This window comes from Acanthopagrus latus, chromosome 23 (genome assembly GCF_904848185.1).
Source record: "Acanthopagrus latus isolate v.2019 chromosome 23, fAcaLat1.1, whole genome shotgun sequence".
Lineage (NCBI taxonomy): Eukaryota > Metazoa > Chordata > Actinopteri > Spariformes > Sparidae > Acanthopagrus > Acanthopagrus latus.
This window is the reverse complement of record NC_051061.1, coordinates 9,129,239-9,149,511: the sequence shown is the minus strand read 5'-3', so window position 1 is coordinate 9,149,511 and position 20,273 is coordinate 9,129,239. Positions and strand designations below refer to the sequence as shown.

At 45.1% G+C, this 20,273-nt stretch overlaps 1 protein-coding gene and 1 long non-coding RNA gene across 3 annotated transcripts; one reads left to right on the top strand and one right to left on the bottom strand.

Moving 5' to 3' along the window:
- Nucleotides 1-1,949: 1,949 nt before the first annotated feature.
- LOC119014120 (protein FAM83G-like) lies at nt 1,950-16,682 on the bottom strand. 2 transcript variants are annotated; one of them, XM_037089043.1, is made up of 5 exons: nt 15,612-16,682; nt 14,005-14,172; nt 9,186-9,310; nt 5,639-8,813; nt 1,950-3,750 (listed from the first exon to the last, which is right to left on the bottom strand). In XM_037089043.1, the coding sequence occupies exons 1-5, from the start codon at nt 16,062-16,064 to the stop codon at nt 3,139-3,141; spliced, it is 4,533 nt and encodes a 1,510-aa protein (XP_036944938.1). In that variant the 5' UTR covers nt 16,065-16,682; the 3' UTR covers nt 1,950-3,138. The 2 variants fall into 2 exon arrangements, with proteins under 2 accessions (XP_036944938.1, XP_036944939.1); XM_037089044.1 differs by having other exon boundaries at nt 3,571-3,750; nt 8,005-8,813.
- On the top strand, nt 16,185-18,442 carry LOC119014122. Its single transcript, XR_005072885.1, has 2 exons — nt 16,185-16,317; nt 17,880-18,442. It is a non-coding gene; the product is annotated as an uncharacterized LOC119014122 (long non-coding RNA).
- Nucleotides 18,443-20,273: the final 1,831 nt, after the last annotated feature.

Below are 20,273 nucleotides of genomic sequence, written 5' to 3'. Positions count from 1 at the left end.
CTCCCTTTGTTCGCAGAATCTCCGCCGTTTGTGTCTCAGTCGCTTCAGATAAGAGCGAGGGATCCTGTGTCTCATCCCTCTGCTCTCTGCATCTCAATCCCTGCTCTGCATCCCGTCCTCCTCGTGTGATATGAGTGTGCGTCTGACTCACTCCCAATCTGGATGTGTGACCCAGATATCTATCCGTGAAGCGTATTTCATCTCGCGTCTGTAGGTTTTTTTCCCTCCCGCCACCATTCCACTTGTGTGTCTCACAGGGGCTGTTCGACGTGTTACTTCTTTGTTCGTACAGTTTGCATATTGTCATTTTTCTCACCTTTCATCGCTGATGAACGCTGCGTACTGGCATTTAAAGGACTCTTTCAACATTTTATGTAAATCTCTTGTCCTCTTTCTTGCCCAGGGGGTCAAGTAGGATGATTACAACCAGTCTCATTTCTGCAGCGACAAACTCAAAGTGACAGACGGTTAGCTTAGCTTAGCTTAAAGACCGGAAAACTCAAACATGACATTTCACTGAGTCTTTTCATGTGCCAAATTATTCCATAGCTCTGAACAATTGCTTGCAAACACAACGCCGATCCAGGAAGTCATCGCTCTCGGCCGAGACACAGTCCAGCACGAAGCCAGTTTTCACTTTTTGTATAATTTAAACAAGTGAGAAGTCCCTCTCTTTCCCGAGGAGTTGGGAGTAAATTGTGCTATGAACAACACACGTTTGTTAATTTACAATAACTTTTCAACTCCAGAAAGCTGCAGTTTGTCATTAAACTGCCGAGGTGTTCACCCTGCCCTGCAATAAACATATTTCTTCCTGTGTCTCTTCCTCTATTCACCTGCAATGAAAATTCAGGTGAGTGGACCAGGCGTCAGACGTATGACTCCCTGCCGGTGTAACAGCACACAGAGATCACTTCACACATTACAGCTACAACGTCTCCTGCTGTGAATATAAACTACAAATCATCACACCTCAGCCGAGGATTTTCATCCCGCTCGCAACACCTCGCCTTTTTCGCTGCCTGAATGTTGGGCAACATCTGATAAAAACGCCCTTCGGGATCATCTTTATTGAACTGTTTTCTACCGGAAAGGCTGTTCACAGCTCGCAACTGTGTTTGACATGGCTTACAAGTCAGGTTTGCAAGGCATCGTGGGATCCCAACCGCACCTCTGCTCGCTTATCTCTGACAGTTTTCGACAGGACTGAAGCTACAAGGCGTGCGCTGAGATGAGTCGGATGTTTGGTACGTCTACCTCTGCGTCGACGTCGCAGATGCGGAGCTGATTTTCCGGGGCTCCGAAGGGCAGCCATCCCTGTTTCATGATCTATATTTTATAAATCCGATCCGTAGTTTGCACTGGGAGAAAATCTGAGTAGTTCCCTTATAACCCTGAACAAAGTGAGCACAGGCACTCACGGAGCCACAACAGGGACGTGCAGATCCACCGCACTCACGCAATAAAGCTGGCTGAGAATTTAAGACGCAGACAAACATTCAGCAAGTGCACAAAGTCTTTCTCTGTTGCTACAACGAGACAGACGGGAGCTTTCCTCAGCGCAGTCCTAACACATGAATTACTGTTTCATTGATGCCATCGATGAGTTTATTTCCACTTTCCTTCAGAGGAACTCAAGGGCGGCATCTTGCGAACCGTGGTAATAATCTGCAGGACATCTGTAGCCTGCCTGCCTTCAGAGAAAACAACCCTGTCCTGAGTGGAGTTTATTGCGCACGTCTCCGCAGATAACTTGGGAACAGACGCTGTGACTTTGTCCTGGAGGCAAAAAAAAAAAGCATTTTGAATGTAAATGGGATTCAGGTGTAAACAAAGAATCGATAACCTCGAGGCTTTATAGTCTTGTAATGTACAGCACACAGTGGAGGAACACTAAACAAAAATGAAGGTCTGACACGTCAAAAAATAAAAAGAGGAGATTCTGCTTCAACAGTTTAAGCAGTCAAATTTGTATTAAAGGCACTTTCTGTGGAAACACTCGGCTTGTTATAATACAAATGTGAGACAAACGCTCCCACAACACAATATGATACATACACATTTCTTACAGTTCACCTGTCATGGGGTCAGCCACTTATCTGTCTGCTCGCAGAACTGTACAAAATACAGTACAACTCTAAATAAACTACTTTTATGGATATAAAAAGCCCTCAGATTGACACAAGCATGTAGCAATAGTACCAGTTTTAAATGTCAATTTTCAAGGAAATGAATCCCAGTCACTGATACAGATGAATTCTCCTGAACTCGCATTCACATGGCAGCAACCGGACATGTCATATTATTGGAAGTAAACAAGTTGCCCCACATATAAAAGAGAAAAAAAGTGAAAACAAATTTTGGAAGAAAAAAACTGAAGTTATTTCCAGTGGTTTACAAACATACATTTAAAGGGAAGTGGCAGCTTTAGGAATTTAGCAATAGGTACCACTCAACCTCTGGGTTCATATATTCTTTATATCCTCTAGGTGTCCATTTTCACCGGCCATACGAATAATCTAATTGTGCGTTAGCCACAAGGTTGGGAGGGTATTCCAGTACAGTTACTTATTACCTGTTATAAATGTAGCTAGTAATGCAATGTAAGTATCACAATACTAAATTATGTAACTTGATTTCTTTGATTACTTTTCCTCAACACCAAAAAAAACCAAAACACAAATAAACCCTAGAGAAATGAAAAAACTTTCATTTAATCTTAATAAAACCATTCGAAACCAAAGTACTACACCATGTAATAATTTAAAAGCAGCAGCTAGTGTTCAACTCCAGGTGTCCAGACCATTGACAGCATCCGATGTCATGACCTCCTGAATGGGAAAAAAGCGGGCAGCAGCGTTTCTGAACATGAAAAGGCCTTGGCATTCTGCGATATGAGGAAGACTCCTGTCTGGAGATGAGAAGCCAAGAGAAAAGGGAAAACACTTATCCAGTCACACTCTGTGTGCTCCAGTTAAGAGCAACATTACATGCTCTCAGGTTGAAAGGCTGTCATGTGGAAATCTACTTAAACCACCTCCTCCATTCAGATATCCACTAAAACTGTCAGCAAGGTGTTGAACAGATGCTTCAGAACCAAGTCTTGGTTCTGAACTGACTGTATTTCAACTTGCCAGACTAGCTTGTGCTCTTACGTGACTGAACCGCAGAGCTGGTGCTGCTTCTCTGAGCTGGCAGCTTGCTCATCTTGTCCTTCAGGCCCTTAAGGCTGTACAACCGGCTAAAAGTGAAGCCAAACGACGCCTTCCCCTCTTCCTGGGAAAGCTCCTCCTGTGGCGAGACCGTTTGGTTCTGGGAGGAGTGAGGATTAAGCAGTGCGTTGGAGTGTGAGTGGAGAAACGAGGCCTGCGGTCTTGGGTAAGACTGTCGATTCGGCGACTGTCCAGCTCTCGGCCTGCCCTGCGCCGCCAGAGACTGCCGAGTGAGGAGGCTCTGCTGGCCGTGGGAGACCTCGGCCTTCTTTCGCCAAGGTGCCGGCCCGGCAGCAACCGCTGCCGCCGGAGGGGGCAGCCTGGACGGCGCTCTGCCAGGAGAGGTGTCATCCAAGAGTGGGTTACTATTGCTGAGCGCCTTGCTGTCTGCCTGGTTCGGCTGACGGCCTACCCAGGGACGAGGCCCCAGCCCTGGGTTGCCTGAGAGGGGTCGAGGGGGTCTGGATGGTCGGGAAGGGGAGGTCCCTGCACTACCTGGCTGCTGTCCTCGTGAAGGTCTGGGAGGAGTATGCAAACGCTAGGGAATGAGACGAGAATGGACATTGTATAAAGAAGTATTGATACATTTCACTACACATTGTTTATTTAAAACAGCAGACGCCAGTTTCTCACATTCCATTCTCTAAGTGTGCGGGCAACTTATCTACAATGCAGCGAAACATTTGTACACTCACAGACGCAGAGCCAAGCGGCATTAAAAGCTTTGTTGCAAATGGAAAAGAGAGGTTCCTGGATGTGAATTGGATGGATCCGTTTTATTGTCACTCCTGTTAATATTACATGGCAGAAGTGAGTTAAAACAGGCCAACAACACCTCGTCGGCTCCAACCGACCATACTTAAGATGAAAACTGTAGACTCAGGTCACCGGCGAGCGCATTAAACCGCGCCGATAGAAGTGAAACTATCAATCATTTACCGATTCATTAATGTTGCAGCCGGGGTGAACGCACGCGGCGCTTCATTAAAAGTGTGCCACTTTAATTCACATCCAGTCCCCCTGTTCAATAATGAAGTGTCGTGTGTTTCAACTTAGTGACGCTCCGCTGGCACACACTCAACAGAAGGAGACACGCACACACACAAGAATGAAGACAGACAGACAGACAGACAGTGCTTTAAGTTACATTTACAAAGGCATATTCAACACAAACACACTAACTTGGTTAAATATTTGATGGCTTTGGATCTGAATGAGCACCAGCACAGATCTGAGCTAATGACTGTTCCACCTCAGTGAGACTGGAGAACTTTTGCAGCTGACATTTTGCACCAGGTTATTCATTTATTCCTTTTTATTACCAATCTACTACTGGTATTTTTTTTTTTTTTTGCTTAATCAAAAACTAAGGATAAAATTCAGTTCAAATCCATTAAAACATGAAACTTTCTTCAATTCAATCGAAATCAAAATCAAAATTAGAATCAGAATAAGAATTTCTTTATTTCTTTATTATTTCTTTATTAGTCCCGCAAACGGGGAAATTTGTGTGTTACAGCAGCCAAAGGACAGTTCAATTTCACAATTAACAATAAATAAACTTTTATAGTTAATTTTGTCAAACAATAATTGGAAGGAAGTGCCATTAAAGCACACTTTAGATAGCTTAAGAAAAAAAACATTCAGAATCCTCCAGAGAGTTAGATGAGAAGATGATGCTACTCTATGTGGCTAATTTAGCTTAAGGTAGTCTATGATCTGTGGTAGTGTAATGGTCTAAGGTTTACTGTTGGTATATTTATTTTGACAGATGTACTTTTTTGGTATAATGTGAAAATGAATGGATTGACATATCAGACAATAGCTTTTGGCAACAGACAACAGACGATACAAAGGGTCAGGAAGAACACCACATCCACACCGCAGCCATAGATGTCATAGCACAGTAACTATCAGTAACACTCTATTCAGAAATGTAGTTAATTTTTAAATATTTTCAACTGGATTTCTTACATATTGCACCTGAAAGCTTAAAACCCAACACTTTTCAAACTACTTTCTTTTGGTTACATCGTTTGCTATGTTGGAGTGTGGTTAAACACTGGACGGAGAAGCTTTTTCGGCTGTTCAGGCGCGTTAAAACCATTTATCAAAACTTCATTTCATAGTGCAATTTCCCCCTCCAACAAGATAAAAGGACTCCACAGATGTTACGCGCTCATATTTTCTGCTGTTTTAATTTGCGATATGTGATGTGTCGTATGAATGGATCGTCTGATTTTGTTAAGAGCGCGTTGCTTCGACTCCTCTGTCCTCGTGTCTGTCCCTTGCCTCCTCCGCTCGCATCTCATGTGGGAGGGACAGAGACACGGGGGGAGGAGGCGAGGGGAGGAGGCGAGGAATGGAGGCAGAGACGTAGAAACTGACAAGCGTGCGGAGGAGGGCTGCTGCCTCGCGGTTCATACCTTCTGTCCCTCGGTTTCTCCGCTCGACTTTGGTGAGCTTTTCCTCGCTGCGCAGCTGGGTCTAGTCACCGCCCTGTCCACTGCCGTCTCTTTGTCCGGTCCCTCCCCATCTGCGGAGAGCCTCTTCCCTGTGAGGTCACCTGCGGACAATCGCTTTCGCTCTGCTCCCTCAGTGCTTGGCTGTCTTAGGGTCACTTGGTTGGGCGCGTTCTTTCGCTTGAGGACTTGGGGTTGGGCCTCCTCGTTTTTTCCCACTGTCTCTGTCAAGTCTTTTCCCTGTTTGAAATGGTCTGCTGGTCTCTTGGCTTCATCTCTGCCTCTCCTCTGTGTCTCCTGGCAATCTCCTTCTGTCCTCCTCTCTGTCACGCTTCCCTTTGGATCCACCTCTCTTGCGTTTTCTTCATTTGTCTTTCCCTCCTTCCTCACTGTCACTCTCTCCTCGTGTAACGAAGACACAGAGGAGACGCTCGCAGGCCCAGACAAACTCTGTGATCCACTGTTAGAGCTATCTCTGTCTGTAGATTCTAATGTAGCAGAATGATTTATGCATGCAGGACCAGTGGCAACGGTCGTGGCATTAGGAGAATTTGTGTGCGTGGAGCTGACGCGATCCTCTGCCGCGCTGTGGTTGCGGTGAGCCGCTCGGTCACCAACGGTCTCGTGGAGAGGAGAGCTGCTACATTCGTAATACTCGTCGGAGGCCGCGGAGAGAGCAGAGTCCGGTCTTGGTGTGACGTACCCGTCGGGCGTGGGCGTTCGAATGTCCGGAGTGAACGAGCGTGGATCGGGTGTGTGCGTTCGTGAGTCCGGAGAGGGCGAGCTTGGAAGAGTTCCGTCTAGAGTCGGCGTGCGTGCGACAGCTGCGAGCAGCGACGCTTCTCGCTCGGGCGTCTGTGAAGGCAAGTCCGGCGGGTGAACGTCAGAGAGATATAAGCGCAGGGATTTTTCAGGTGTGCGTGTGCTTCCCCGTGATTTGGTAATGAGTTCCTGAGAGGGGCTTTGTAGGTTATGCTTTACAGTATTTGTCAAACTACCTTGCTCGACGTGTGCGTCTGCAGGAGATGTCTGTGCGCTATCACCAGCACTGCCTTTGGATACGTGTTGGTTGTGTGCGGCAGGACGAGGAGTGTGTTTTTGTGCTTTTAAAGAGTCCAAAATGTCTAAAACCCCTTTCGCCTCTGGAGTCAGTCCACCATATGATATTGTCTGAAGTTCAGGTGCACTTGTACACAATGTTTTGCGCTGTGTCACATTCTTACTGGTTTCATTTGGCACTTCGGCAAACTTGCAGTCTGTCACGGCTCTCTCTGTGCCCTTGGCCCCAGCCCCAGCCTCTTCACAGTCTTTCTGTGGGGTTACTTTGCAGTCTGTCAGTGATGTCAAAGTCTCGGGCACAACATCTTTTGGAATTATTTCTCGAATATTCACACACTCTGCCTTTGGCACACCACTAATCAAAACATCTGACTGAGTCTCTCGGTTGGTCCCAGCGAGCGACTGCATTCCTGCTCTGTCATCGAGCCGTCTGACTGCTTTGTTATTCTTTGTATCATCTTGTGCAGTCCCACCCTGTTTGTGCTGTGGAGCGTCTCTAATATGTCCTGCATTCTCTGCATCCTTTTGTGCGCCTGCTCCGCTTCCACTGTCATTCTGCAGTTCTGGAACAGTGTCAGGCCCTTTTTTCTTTTCTACAGCGGGCTCATCACGGACCGCTTGCGGCCCTGTGCTGGTCTCAAGTGCCCTGATGACACTCAATTCTGGCAGCTTCTCGCCACTGCCGCTCTCTTTGATAAGCAGCTGGATGGTACGAGGTTTAGGGACGGGGGGAGCTGGAGAGGAAGAAGGGAGGGGAGAGGTGAGCGGTGTAGAGGTAGGAGGAGGGCTGATGGAGGACGAGGGGGCACCTGCACTGGTAGTCGTGCTTGTGGTGATGGAGACGGGGCTATTTACAGAAAGGGAGGCGGAAGTGACAGACTGAGAGAGGTAGGCAGAGGTAGAGGAGGGGGACACAGTGGGAGACTGGACGTTAGGGGTTATTTCAGCTGAATTTTGTGGCTGCGCGTGAGCAGCAGCAGCCGTGGGTGAATCTGTATGTGCCTTTGTCTGTGTGTGTTCTACTGTGTTCGAGTCACGCAGGTGTGAGCTTAGAGTGGTATCTCTCCTGTACACAACAGCATGAGTCTGATTCGTCTTTGCGTTCGATCCGGGGAGGGAGTCGGGCTCCGGATCGTTTGTGGTTTGTGAAGGCGTTCCTGTGATAGGAGGTGATGCTTTGCCGCTGAATTTGGGAGGAGTGTGTGCATTGAGGTGAGGTGTGGTGTTCTGACCTGCATCTTGATCAGGGGGTGTGTTTGAATGCAGTTTACCCTCATTGTTGAGAGTCTTAGCAGTGTCCCACTTTGGTCTGGATGCAGGAGCGTTCTGCTCGGATGCCTCTGCTTTACTTTTGATGAAGCCAGTTTGTGCTCTGAGGTGTGTTGGCTGAGCCTTGGTTTTGTCCTGTGGTAGCTGGACTTTATTTATCTCCCCTGGCTTGGCAGTAAGCTGTCGGGGTCTGGCAACCTCTGGCAGGGTTTCCTCGGGCTTGCTGAATGGACTGCTGAACTTGATCGCTTGGCTGGTTCCAAACATCTCAGATCTCTGTAGATGGACCTGAGTTGGTCTGTTGGCATCCCGAATGTTAATGAACCCGATCACGTCCTTGGATGGGTCAGGCTCTGGCCAGGTGGGCAGATAGGATATCAAGGATGCCTTCTCTAGATCAATGAGTCCAGGATGGATTGGAGGAGGCTCCTGCACTGCTTCTTTACTAGCCCTCCTCCTCCTTCGCCTCCCCTTCTTGTTATCAGGGACATCTGGGCTCCTAGAGTTCTCTGGACTTGGGGTCTTTTTGGGGCTGTTGTCACCAGCAGACGGGGTCGGGCTGGGGTTGCCTAAAGCCAAGGCATATTTGGGGTTGTATAGCTTCCTGGCGACAGCAGCAGAAGGAGGGGCCACTGAGGCGGGTTGAGGGAGGGGCTCCGGTTCCGGTTCAGGCTCCTTGGCGACCTGCCGGAGATCAACCGAGCTGGAGGTCCCATAGAGGGTGCGAAAGAGCTTATCGAAGGCGTCCACTGCTTGGCCTGTAACCACGGTGATGAGATTTTTGTCCAGCCGCGATGACATCCAAGTGAAACTATAGAACACACAGTGAACACAAAGTCAGCCTACTGAGAGAACAGCCAGGCATTGTAAAACAAAAACAACTTGAATGAAAATGTGAGTAAAGTAAACAGCAAAATGTACAGAAAGGGGACACAGCTCGTCCGAAGTGAAGAGCCAAAGTAGATGCATCAGGAACTGAACTGTTCACATGTTTATGTCTCTTGTACATGAGATACATTCACAACCTGTTTGTCTAGTAAAGTGCATTTTTTATTCATATCTCTCCATGCCACATGGTTAGAAACAAAGAGAGGTGGTGCACATGCAGATTGTCGGATTCTTTCCCAGTCTTTATCTCTTTCTCACACTCTCGCTGACAAACACACGCATGAAGTGCACTGACCTGTAAGTCCCAGAAGCAGCTTTGTCTCCGTCGATAAACATGAATCTGTGCCCCATTCGCCCTTTAACCATGGTGGAGGACCGGGTGTGGAACACCGAACCTTCTGTGCAGCGGACACGGAGGTGCTGTAACAAACAGTGTAGTCATTATACCTTCTCCACCTTCAGAGTTTACTTTGTAAATCCGTGAATCTGTGAATAGATGTCTAAAAACAAGTCTGAACAAAAACCTCAAGTGCTTAGTTAGATTAGATTACTTCTTAATACAAACCCTGTAGCCATACAAACATACTAGGAGCAGTGATGTTCCGTTTACCGCCTTTAAGCTAATTGCTCAATTTTTTCTAAGCTGAGCACTTACACACATAACATCCAGTGTAAGTACTTTGATTAAATCTTGCACAACCGGCATCAGCGGATTCTGATTTAATCTCTGTCTTGTCTTTACTTGATCTGAGTACGCCTTAGATCACATCATTGTCATCATTATCATTATCATTATCTTGACCAATTTTGTTGGAACTTGCCTTCCTTGTCTATTGCCTCATGTCTGTCTGCAAGTAAATGAAAAAAAAACACTTCTTCATCAGATTAAAGTCTGGTGTCCCACAGGTCGGCTGTCTTTCCACTTTAAATGTGTCCTGCATTTGAATGCAAAAACCTGTCTTCTTTGTTTTCTTGTTGTTTGATTCAGCCAGTCAAGAGTGCTTTTAAGAAAGGTTTCCAAAAGCCTTGATGGCAACACAGTCTCATGGTAATACAGTTAAAGGTGCAATATGGAAGTTTTATTTTAAATTATTGACCGAATGTGAAGAAATATGAGTTGTTATGTTATGTCAAAGATGTCTATGTATTGTGTTGAGGAGTGTCTACTGAAGTTAGCATGATAACTAGCTAGCCCCTGTCCGTCAATTATTACATACTGCACCTTTGATCACACAGTATGTGTGGCAGTTGTGTCATGTTATCTGAAGGTCATTGGTTCAATTCCCCTGGTCTGCATGTCGAACTGTCCTTGGGCAAGATACTGAAGCCCAAAAAGGACAGCTGCTCTGCTTGGAACCTGTTGTCTCAGAATGAGAGGGCTGGGTGCAGAGCCAGGTCTTCTGGAGCAATAAACACCCAGTGGTCGGATGTATTCTTTACCGACAGGAAGAAAGCTCTAAGATTACTTTTTAACTTTTGGGACTAAAAAGTCCGCTCCCATTTATCAGCTTGACTGCAGCAATGATCCACAAGGATGACATGCCTTGTCGGATGTTTATGTACTGTAATGTTAACCGCAAAAAGCAGGAGTAGAAACACACTGAGGGGAAAAAAAATAGAGAGAACCTGACTCTCTGGTGAGTGCTGAGTTTAGTCATTGACCTGAATTCAAACACACAGAAACACACACCCTCTGTGCTTGCCGTTGCGCTAAGCTGATGCACAGTAATCAAGTTTTTGGGGGCGATTAAACACTCACACGAGCAACACAAATAATAACAAAACAAATAATCCCACGGTCAAACTTCAGCAACGTGAGGCTGAAATTCACTTCCCTGGTAGTAAACAACATTTAAAATAATCAAGTAATTACACAACTCAGCAAAATATTACATAGCAAAGGTCTTGTCATATTTTGACTTTTAATGAAGAATTCCTACACATTATATGTTTGAGCGTGAATGATTTTCTTTTGGCAATTCGTCCACATCGAAACACTCTGACAGGTGTGACTGTGTAGCTGTGCAGCATTATAGTCAATGAGTGGCAGCGTTTAGATATAACCAGCATTCATGATAATAAATGGGCAGTACAGTATATGATGCTGTAGTCATAAAACACTCTAACAACATTTCAGATAAGAGATGACACCTTGAAGGTACTTTGAGCTAAACACTTTCTGTATGAAGTCTTTATCAGTGCTCCCATGACACGCCTCTCTTTTTTTGTCCTTCCGTTCTTTCCTTTTTTCTTTGGGACCGCTCCACTTATCTGTATTTAATGACTCTTGAAAATACCTGAACAGCATTATATGTGTATAATTAAAATGATACTCTCCTTGTGAGTTTCAGACCGCCTCATTTGGAGAGTTAAAAAGACACAACTTCATGAGCTACATCTGTCAGAGGGGCCGGGTCCTGAACTGTGGCAGCAGCAAAAAAAAACTGCATAACCAGTTGTCATGATGCAGGAGATTATTCCTGGCGTGGCTTGTCTCATAGCAGAAAGTCCTGTTTCCCCTCCTTTTATTGGTTCCACCCTTCACTTTCTCTGTGCCACAGTACATTCCTTCGGCTGACTGATTAGATAAAATCATCAAAATGATTTCTCTGTGAGCAGTCAGCTCTAAACTGTGGATGTTGAGCGTGCCACCAAAAAAACATCCCAACATCCCAACCAAAATGAGACTACTCCACATCTGACGGGGTGAAGGGTCTCTGAAACACCCTCAGACAACTGAAGAGTGAAAACAATCTGGCACCCTTCGCTCCTCCTCCCATCCCGTCTACCCAGTCCTCCCTCCCTTCCCTTTCGTCACTTACAGTTTACAGTAGAAGCTCCAGCTGTCCTCAAGCTGTCATACTTGTTGTCTAGACTTTCTGCCATCATCTCATTCAGCCGACTCGTCACAGATTTTTGCGTCAGCTGCTCATTATGGTTTCTGGTCATAACTGTCACTTGTACAGCTGTAGTCAAATTTTCTGGGAGCCAGATTTTTAGCTAGAGACTTATACTGAACGTGGACGGGACCATTAGAGATGTCTATGCAGCTTTCTTGGGCGGAATCATCAATGTGTGATGCGAAAACAGTCAAATTTGGTTAAAAGTAATGTAATGTAATCCCACAACATGAGTGGTACACATGTGCTGCGGTTGGTTGACTAAAGTCCTGCTCAGAGCTTCCTGTTATAATGAACCCACACTGACATTACATCGAAAACACTTCTTTCAAAGGCTTTAAGGAAAGCAATGGCACACAGGGCTGTGTTTTCTTAGCGCAGAGTTGTTCTGCAATCAAATATTTTACTTATTTAATCTAGACAACTTGTATTTGTGGTTTGCGCCATGTACCTGGAGTTTGCTGAAAAACACAACAACGACTTCCCTAAGAATGTAACTGAAAACAACAAAAATCTGGATATCTTTTTAAAAATAGCAGGCAGTCTCCTCACTGATCTGCCATGCGTGACTGCCAAAAGCTGCAACTTTTTGGTAAAGGTGTGTGTGACCCATCAGTCGAACTGATAATGACGAATCGTAGTGCTGCAACGATGCCCCTGGCCCGAAATCCCTTTCACGCGATGTGAGAAAATGTTTGTTCCAGTGCATATTAAAAACTGTGATGCATAAATGATCATTCCCACTAGTCATGAATCGTATCGCAGTCATAATAACTGTCAAGGTAGTTGCAATATGACTTTTATGTCATATGTTGTGCAGCCCTAGTTTCTATTATTATCTCTTAAGGTCCCGTCCATACACTGCCTGCATCATCAGTTATTGCTGTGTCTCAGTTCAGGGTCTGCATCCTTTGAAGGACCCGGCCTTTGCGGTCTTCGAAGGCGAGTCCTTTGGAGGGACCTTGTTAACTGTTGCATTAAATGGGACGGTCTAGCGTCACCAGATGTCTTACCCTTATGTAACAATATCTGCCGCCCAGGCCGCCCAAAGTGATGATCTACGCCACACAATGTCGCCATTTTCGCACTTTCTCTCTTCTTTTTCGGGCACGCAAAAGAATCTTGGGATATGTGAGGCCATGAAGGATAGTAGTGGTGCATCCTCCAAAAAGAGGGAGAAGAAGGCTGCATTTGTGGGCTGCATTTGGACGAGCCTTTAAATTGGGACAGCCTTTGTGCGTCGTTGTGGCGTAATTGGCCTTCAAACGCGGACTCCGCAGGATGCAGACCCTGAATTGAGACACAGCAAATGTCTCACTTCTGCCAAGTGAAATGCTGATCCGAAGCATTTAATACCTCAACAGTGAACATCGCTTCAAACATAATTAGTTGAGGCATTTGTGGAAACTATCCAACACTCCCTCTGTTTGTATGTATATTTTTCTAAATTATCTCTAAATGTACAACACAGCAGCAGTAACGCAGGCATGGCCGATACTGTACTGCTAACCATTAAAAGGGTATTACTTACTGTTCACCTGAGTTATTTTTATTGGCTGAGTTCACTCAAAACAATCAGGGTTTCGTGGCTTGGCAGCTAAATTGAAAAATTTCTGTCTCAGGAGTACAATGCGTGTTCCGTGTAACTAGCTTTCACCTGTTCCAACATGTCTCAGAACATCTTTGCACCTTCCATGGTAACCCAAACCACATAAAACGCTGATGGTGGATAAAACAAGATAAAAGATTCCTCCTCGGTGTACTGCCAGCTGGACAGTTTAGGTGCTTGGGTGCATGAAAGATGGCATGTGCTTTCACATTTATATGTGTAACAGTTATTTGTTTTCCTTTCCAACTGTGTTTTGCATTTATTTTGTTCTACAACAGGAACTCAGGGATTATTTGAAATCTCATTGTGAGGAGATGAGTTCTGCATCTCTGAACATCTGGAAATTCCCCCCTCGCTAGCTAAAGGTCGAAGATTTACTCTCCATTAGTAAAACATTTACTCTCTATGAAGTAACTATTACATGCTGTCCTTACACAACTGATCCTGAACTTTCACTTTCTGTAAGCTTATTATTCTTGTTATCATGAACAATTGTTGCATGTAAACAGCAATATATAACTCAAGCCCAGAGTGGTGTGACTTTAGGCTCACCAGAGTGTGAAAGCATGTACACAGAATGACCAAGTAGGGTGACACTGGCTCACCTTGAGGTGTCCGGCGTGCATGTTGGCCCTCCGACACATGGACAGGAAATGAGGTAGCATCATGTGTTCCAGCAGGATGTAGACAGAAACCTTCCTCCTGAAACCAGCGTCCAGCAAATCTCTAAAGATATCCACATCGGTGAAGACGTCCATCACCACTCCTATAACCTGGAGACAAACGCGCAAGATCACCCAAGGGAAGAATGCTCGGTCACGAAGGGTCAAAGGCGTTGTTCACACATGCAAATTACACACAGTGACAGTTGAAGGCGCTACCTGCAAACATTACACAGCGACTTTTCTGCCAAAACAAATATCATTCAGGTTGTTCTACTGGTTTATATGGAAGCCCAATTCAGCCACTTTAAAGAAAAACAATGAGATGAGAATTAAGACTGATCTAAAAAAAATATCCACATAATAAATCATAACTATGAGATAAACAAGACCAATTATAGGATAAAAAATTCAATTGTGACGTAAAAAATACAATATCATCAGACAAAAAGTCATAATGATAGGACAGAAAAGTCAAAATTAGGAGATAAAACAACAATTAACACAAAAAATATGTATCTCAGGGCGCCCTGTCCTATCAACAAAGCTGTATAATGGCCAAAAACAAATAAGTGTCTCGTAATCTTTGTCTTTTTATCTCTAGTTTTGACTTTATGTCCCACAATGACTTTTGATCTCACAATAATGAATTTTATCTGAAATCTATAACATTTTTATCTGATAATTTTGACTAGCTCATAATGTTGATGTTTTATCTCATAATAATCATTTCTACCATAGATTTTATTTTATTTTTTCATCAAGGCTTTTTAGCTTTCATAACTGTTTTTCTTTCTGTCTGGGCTTCCATAGATCACACAAGAGTCCAAGTGCAAAACAAAAATACTCAGGGGGAGATCAGGAGAGTTAGTTCTTTTTCTTCCAGCTCTCCAGTTAAATTACACATAGTTATCTTTTTTTTCTTTCTGTCACAAGCTTGTCTGACACGCAGCGCCGAGAGCTGCTGCTCAAACACATGCTGCGCATACACATGCAAATATCTAACATTGCACACATGCGTCCACGTTTACAGCCGGCACAGTGCTGTGTAGAGCTCTTGTCTTCACTGATAAAGCTGCTTAATCAATTTGCACTTTAGTCTCGATTGTCTGTGGTCAGCAGTCTGTACTCTGACCCCATACTGACTGAGATGAGAGCCAAGGCTGCTCATGGTGAGACTTTGTCTGTCTTACAGTGGACTTTTTAAATGGGCTCAGCAGGAAGGAGAATATAGGGGGCTCCTGAATCCTCAAATTTAGGCCATCAGACTAATGATGAAGCCTGAAAGAGTTCTGAGTTAGAGAACAGAGACATATTTATATAGGAAACATAGGCTATTTAAATGGAGATAACTGTCAGACTCATAATTTTGACTTTTAGACATAATTTTAAGTATTTGAATCAAAGTTCTGACTTTCATCGCATTATTTTTGACATTAGACTCATAATTTTGACTTTTAAACTACTTTTTTTAAACTTTACTTTTACTTTCACACCTAGCTAAGTGTAGCATGTAGCCACTGTCATCCAGCGGTGGTGGTCCTACACACCTTTTGCGCCTGCGCGATCATCTTCCTGACCACCTCCTTGATGTGCGCCTGACCATCCAGCGGCGGCTGCGTGTAGATGGTGGCGCGCGTCACCCCGCGGTAGCCCTCGCTGTCCGGCCAGCCCAGGTCCATCTCCGGGACCGACACGTCCGACAGCTCGGGCCAGTAGTGCAGCGACAGCGGGGGCTCGTCCTCCTCCGCGTCCTCCGGGAAGAGCTCCGAGCCCGGGTCGTAGGGCTCCATCGTGGCGGAGAAAGTCTCCAGCTCCGGGTCCGAGAGGAAGCCCCGCATGCCGCGAGCCTCCAGGAACTTGAAGAACGCCTCGCGGCCATCCTGGAGGAAAGCCTCCAGCGCGAGCCGCTGGTCCTCACAGTATAAGAAGTCCGGCTTGGACTCGTTCGTCCGCGGGTTCACGTGGTTATCGTCAAGGCACTGTATCTGGGACAGAGCCATGGCGCCAGGTACTCAACAGCAAGCAGCTTCAGAAGAGGAGAGGGGACGTTGCTCCTCACTCAAGGGAGCTGCTTTTAATTCCTCCTGTCTGCTTCAAACAGCTGAGAAGTTCAGCTCCAGACTTGTTGCACATTACTTCATGTAACTCCCTTCTCCGGTCAGCCTCGTAAGTCCTCTGAGCCGCCATGGCGCATTAACTCTGAGCCATTGTCACCCCCGGTCCCGAATGAAGGATCTCAGCGGCTGGAGAGAGGTGAGACTGACTGACTGACTGACTGACTGACATCTCACTAACGGCACCGCCCGACAGGTGTGACCCTGACAGCCAAAACACCCACCCACACACAGAAACATGCACACCTCTGTCACGTGACCTGCAGGGCTCTCCAGCTGTGTGTGTGTAAGACAAGGAGATGAGTTTGACTGGGGAAATGAGGCGATCATTGGGACCAAACCCTCTAAATCATTAGCGTGTCAGCTCCACACACTGACAACCATCAGCCCAGAGTGCTGCACCTGTTCCATCATGTTCCCTTGTTGCTCATAATTGACCTTTCCAACTCATAATTTTGACTTTGTATCTCATAATTTCCCATACCAGAGCTCTCCAGCTGTGTGTGTGTGTTTGACTTTGACTGGAGAGACGAGGCGATCGCTGAGACCAGCCCCTCTAAATCATGAGCGTGCAGGCTTCCCTTTGCTGAAAACCCAAGTCTGTGCAGCCTGTTCCGTCATGTTTCTTTGAGGCTCCTGTCAAAACAGGAGAGTGTGAATAAACGTGTTTTGAAAAGCTCCAAAAGAAATCACATAATCACTTTAGAGAAAGGCAGAATCAAGACGGAGTGATCAGGATGGGATTTATGTGATCTGACAAACAGAAACCAGGAACAGACCGTTTGTTTAAAGGGGCGCTATGTAGTTTTTAGAGAATTTTCGTATTTACAGTACTAATGAGGTAATGATACAAACACAGAAATACACATTTTTCCCATAGCTGAAGAAACAAGTTGTTCTCAGAGGAAAATAAGGCCCCCAGAGCACTGTTTGAAGCGCAAAAGGTGGCAGGGCCATAACACGTAAGTAGTAAAAAAAAGTATAAACTGTGTCGTCCTTTAAGGTCAGTTTGTTTGTTCAGTTTGTTCAGTCATGACAACAAAGACGGATCGTTTATTTAGTTTGGTTGCGAAATTAAAAAAAACGGAAGTCCCTCCTCTTCCTCTTCTGATTAAAATGTCTTGATGAACATTTTACTTTTTGAAATAACCACAAGCTACGTGTTTACCTAAATGTTCACCCACCCTGACAGCATGAAGAAGATAATAACGGTATAATTTACTCAATGCTTCACAATAACAGACAGCGAAGCAAGTCTTCACAGCGACAGCAACACAATCAAAGACGAAGCCTCCAGGTGAAAAAATATGTTTGAGTAACCTCCTCCGAGGTTGAATTCACTTCAGACCACCGCCGCTCACCTGATTGTGATGGGCAGATTACAGTCACATGATGCGGCCAGCTGTGATCTTTGCAGATGTGTGTAATTACATGTCATTACCCCGTCAGAGCATGCTGCTCACTGTGGACTGTTCATCAGTCAGTATGCATACATTAATTATTCACTCCGTGCCGTCATCCAGATGTGTTCTCAAGCTAACAGGGATAAACCAAAACATTTACCTCTTTTAAATGTTTCAGCATCACTGTGATGGCTGATCACATTTGCCTCGCGTCCACCAGTAAAATGTAGGCAGTTTGTTCGGGTCATTACCATAATGACATTTCTACAAAATGTGTCCTATGACGCTCACATTACAGGTTGATGGCCTGACATATCTGCAGGTGGAGGCGACACTGGGTTTGTGATAGACGAGAATGCTGCCAAGCCAATGACCGCAGTTCAAGACTGCGCTTCGATGTTTGTAAGTTTAAGTGGCTGGTTGTTTTTGACAAGGAGCCGTGATGTTTCGACATGTGTAAGTGTGACACTGTGGGGCATATTTGTCAAGGTGACCCTGGTATGATATCCAGCTGGGCTTGACCTGTTATTTTGATGGGAAGTCAGTCCTGGCACCTTTTCCTAGCAACCCTCTCTTGTCACCGCTGATCACATGGGTGAATCACCCGCTGGCGCCTCTCTGACTCATCGACTGGCTGCGTCATCTTTTGATTTATCGACTCAATGATTGGCAGTGTATAGGAAAATCTTTCCTGCGGATTTACAGGGCGTTCAACTGATCTGCAGGCAGATTTGCAGCTATGTCTCCCATCACTGTGAGGGCCCAAACAGCCAGAGGCCGTCAGTCAGTCAGTCTGCCAAACTGGTTCAACTGTTTAGTTGTATTTGCTCCCAACGCCTATAAATGTCACAGCTCACACACCTTTTCATGTAACGTGCTCTTTTACTGTTGCTGTTTTACTGTTGCTCTCGTTGCGTCCTTGACCTATTTCCATTTTTCATCAGTACTGTGCTTCTTCCTCTGATTTTTTTTTTTTCTTTACTTTATTCTGTATCTTGTCCCATTTGGCTGATATCTCACAACTTGACGTCAGTTTCCTCCTGTTCGTCTCCATCTCACTTTATTTCTCTCATGTGTCACTTTTCACCCAGCGTTTTTTTTTTTTTTTTCTTTCGTTTCTTGTGACAGCGAGTCAGTGACGTTGTTTGTATTCTTCTGTCGTCTCGCTCTGAGAGTGTGACACAGATACGTCATCAGAAATGTGCCGGCCTGTGTCAGCTCTTTATCTGCAGCACTTCAAAGTGACTCAGTGGTTTTTCAAAAAAAAAAAAAAAAAAAAAAAGGAAGAGTGGAAGAAAACAGCGTTGCTATTTCTGGTACACCTTTAGCATTCTCTCTTCTTCCCCCCCCCCGTCACCACCGCCGCCACCGGTGGATTATTGACTAGCTGTCATTGGCGAGGCAGAGGTGACTCTTGTCAGGAGGAATGAAAGAAGTGGTTTGTTTAAGAAAGAATAAGAGGAGACAAAAGAGAGGAGAACAGAAGAGATTCACTCGAAGGCGTATTAGAGGATGTAAGTCTGCTTCCTGCCTCATTTTCAGGCATCGCATCCTGGTGAGAGAGGCCGCACTGCATTCCTCGCATAGCACCAGTCAACTGCTGTATATTCAATGTGTGTGTCATCGGTCGAAATGCCTTTCTTGAACACTCATGAATGCACTGAGTCCTAATGCCTCTTGTCAACACCAACGATAACAGGCCAGTGAAACGAGACATACTAATTACTATATTATTACCCGATTAATATTCATTATACGCAGCATTAAAACCACTTCAGTGAACACTGTGAGTCATTGTGAGTTATTTTCATCGCTGATTAAAAGCTTATTATCACTTTAAAAAAATCATTTAGTCCATTAGATGTGAGAAAAGTGTGTGACCCCGTGCAGACAGTGCTAAACTTTCCTTCCTCCCAGTAATCGCTACATCAACTTCTACGTCTGCCTCACAGGTCGGAGTTCCGCGTCATCGATGTGACTTCGCGTCCTCTTTTCAGGACACAGTGATTTCAGACTACGGCTAAAGTGACATAAAGTGTCAAACATTAAGGCAAGTGACAGTGCGACTTATATGGCTATTAATGTGTGGTAATGTCTTTTAAAAATGCATTAAGTAAATTTCTTTCAGTCGATACGGATAGCCATTTTTTAAATCTTAAAAAGAAATGCATAGTCCTGTAGTTTATGCACACCCGAGGGTAAAAAAAGGTTAACGTGGTGAGCACAGATGATTCATCGCCTTCAATCAAAACCGATAAATGGTTGATTTTACATCCATGTATTCTGGGGACATCAGAAGAAAGTAAAACATTTTGGGCGGCTGTGGGGGGTAGAGCAGGTCGTCTAGTGATCAGAAGGTCACCAGTTTGAATCCTGGCTCCCCCTAGTTGCATGCCAAAGTGTCCTTGAGCAAGATACTGAACCCCAACTTGCTCCTGATGAGCAGTTGGCGCCTTGCATTGCAGCCTCCATCATCAATGTATGAATGTGTGTGTTAATGGGTAAAATGTGGCATGTATTGTACAGCGCTCTGAGCTGTTGTTAGACTAGAAAAGCGCTATAAAAATGCGGACCATTTACCATTTTTTTTAAAAAGCTCAAATGTGTCACAAAGTGCAAATTTCTGTAAGTTGCTTCAGGTCATTGTTCAGTGTGAATAGTTGGTCTGCTCAAGCAAACATTCACAAAACAA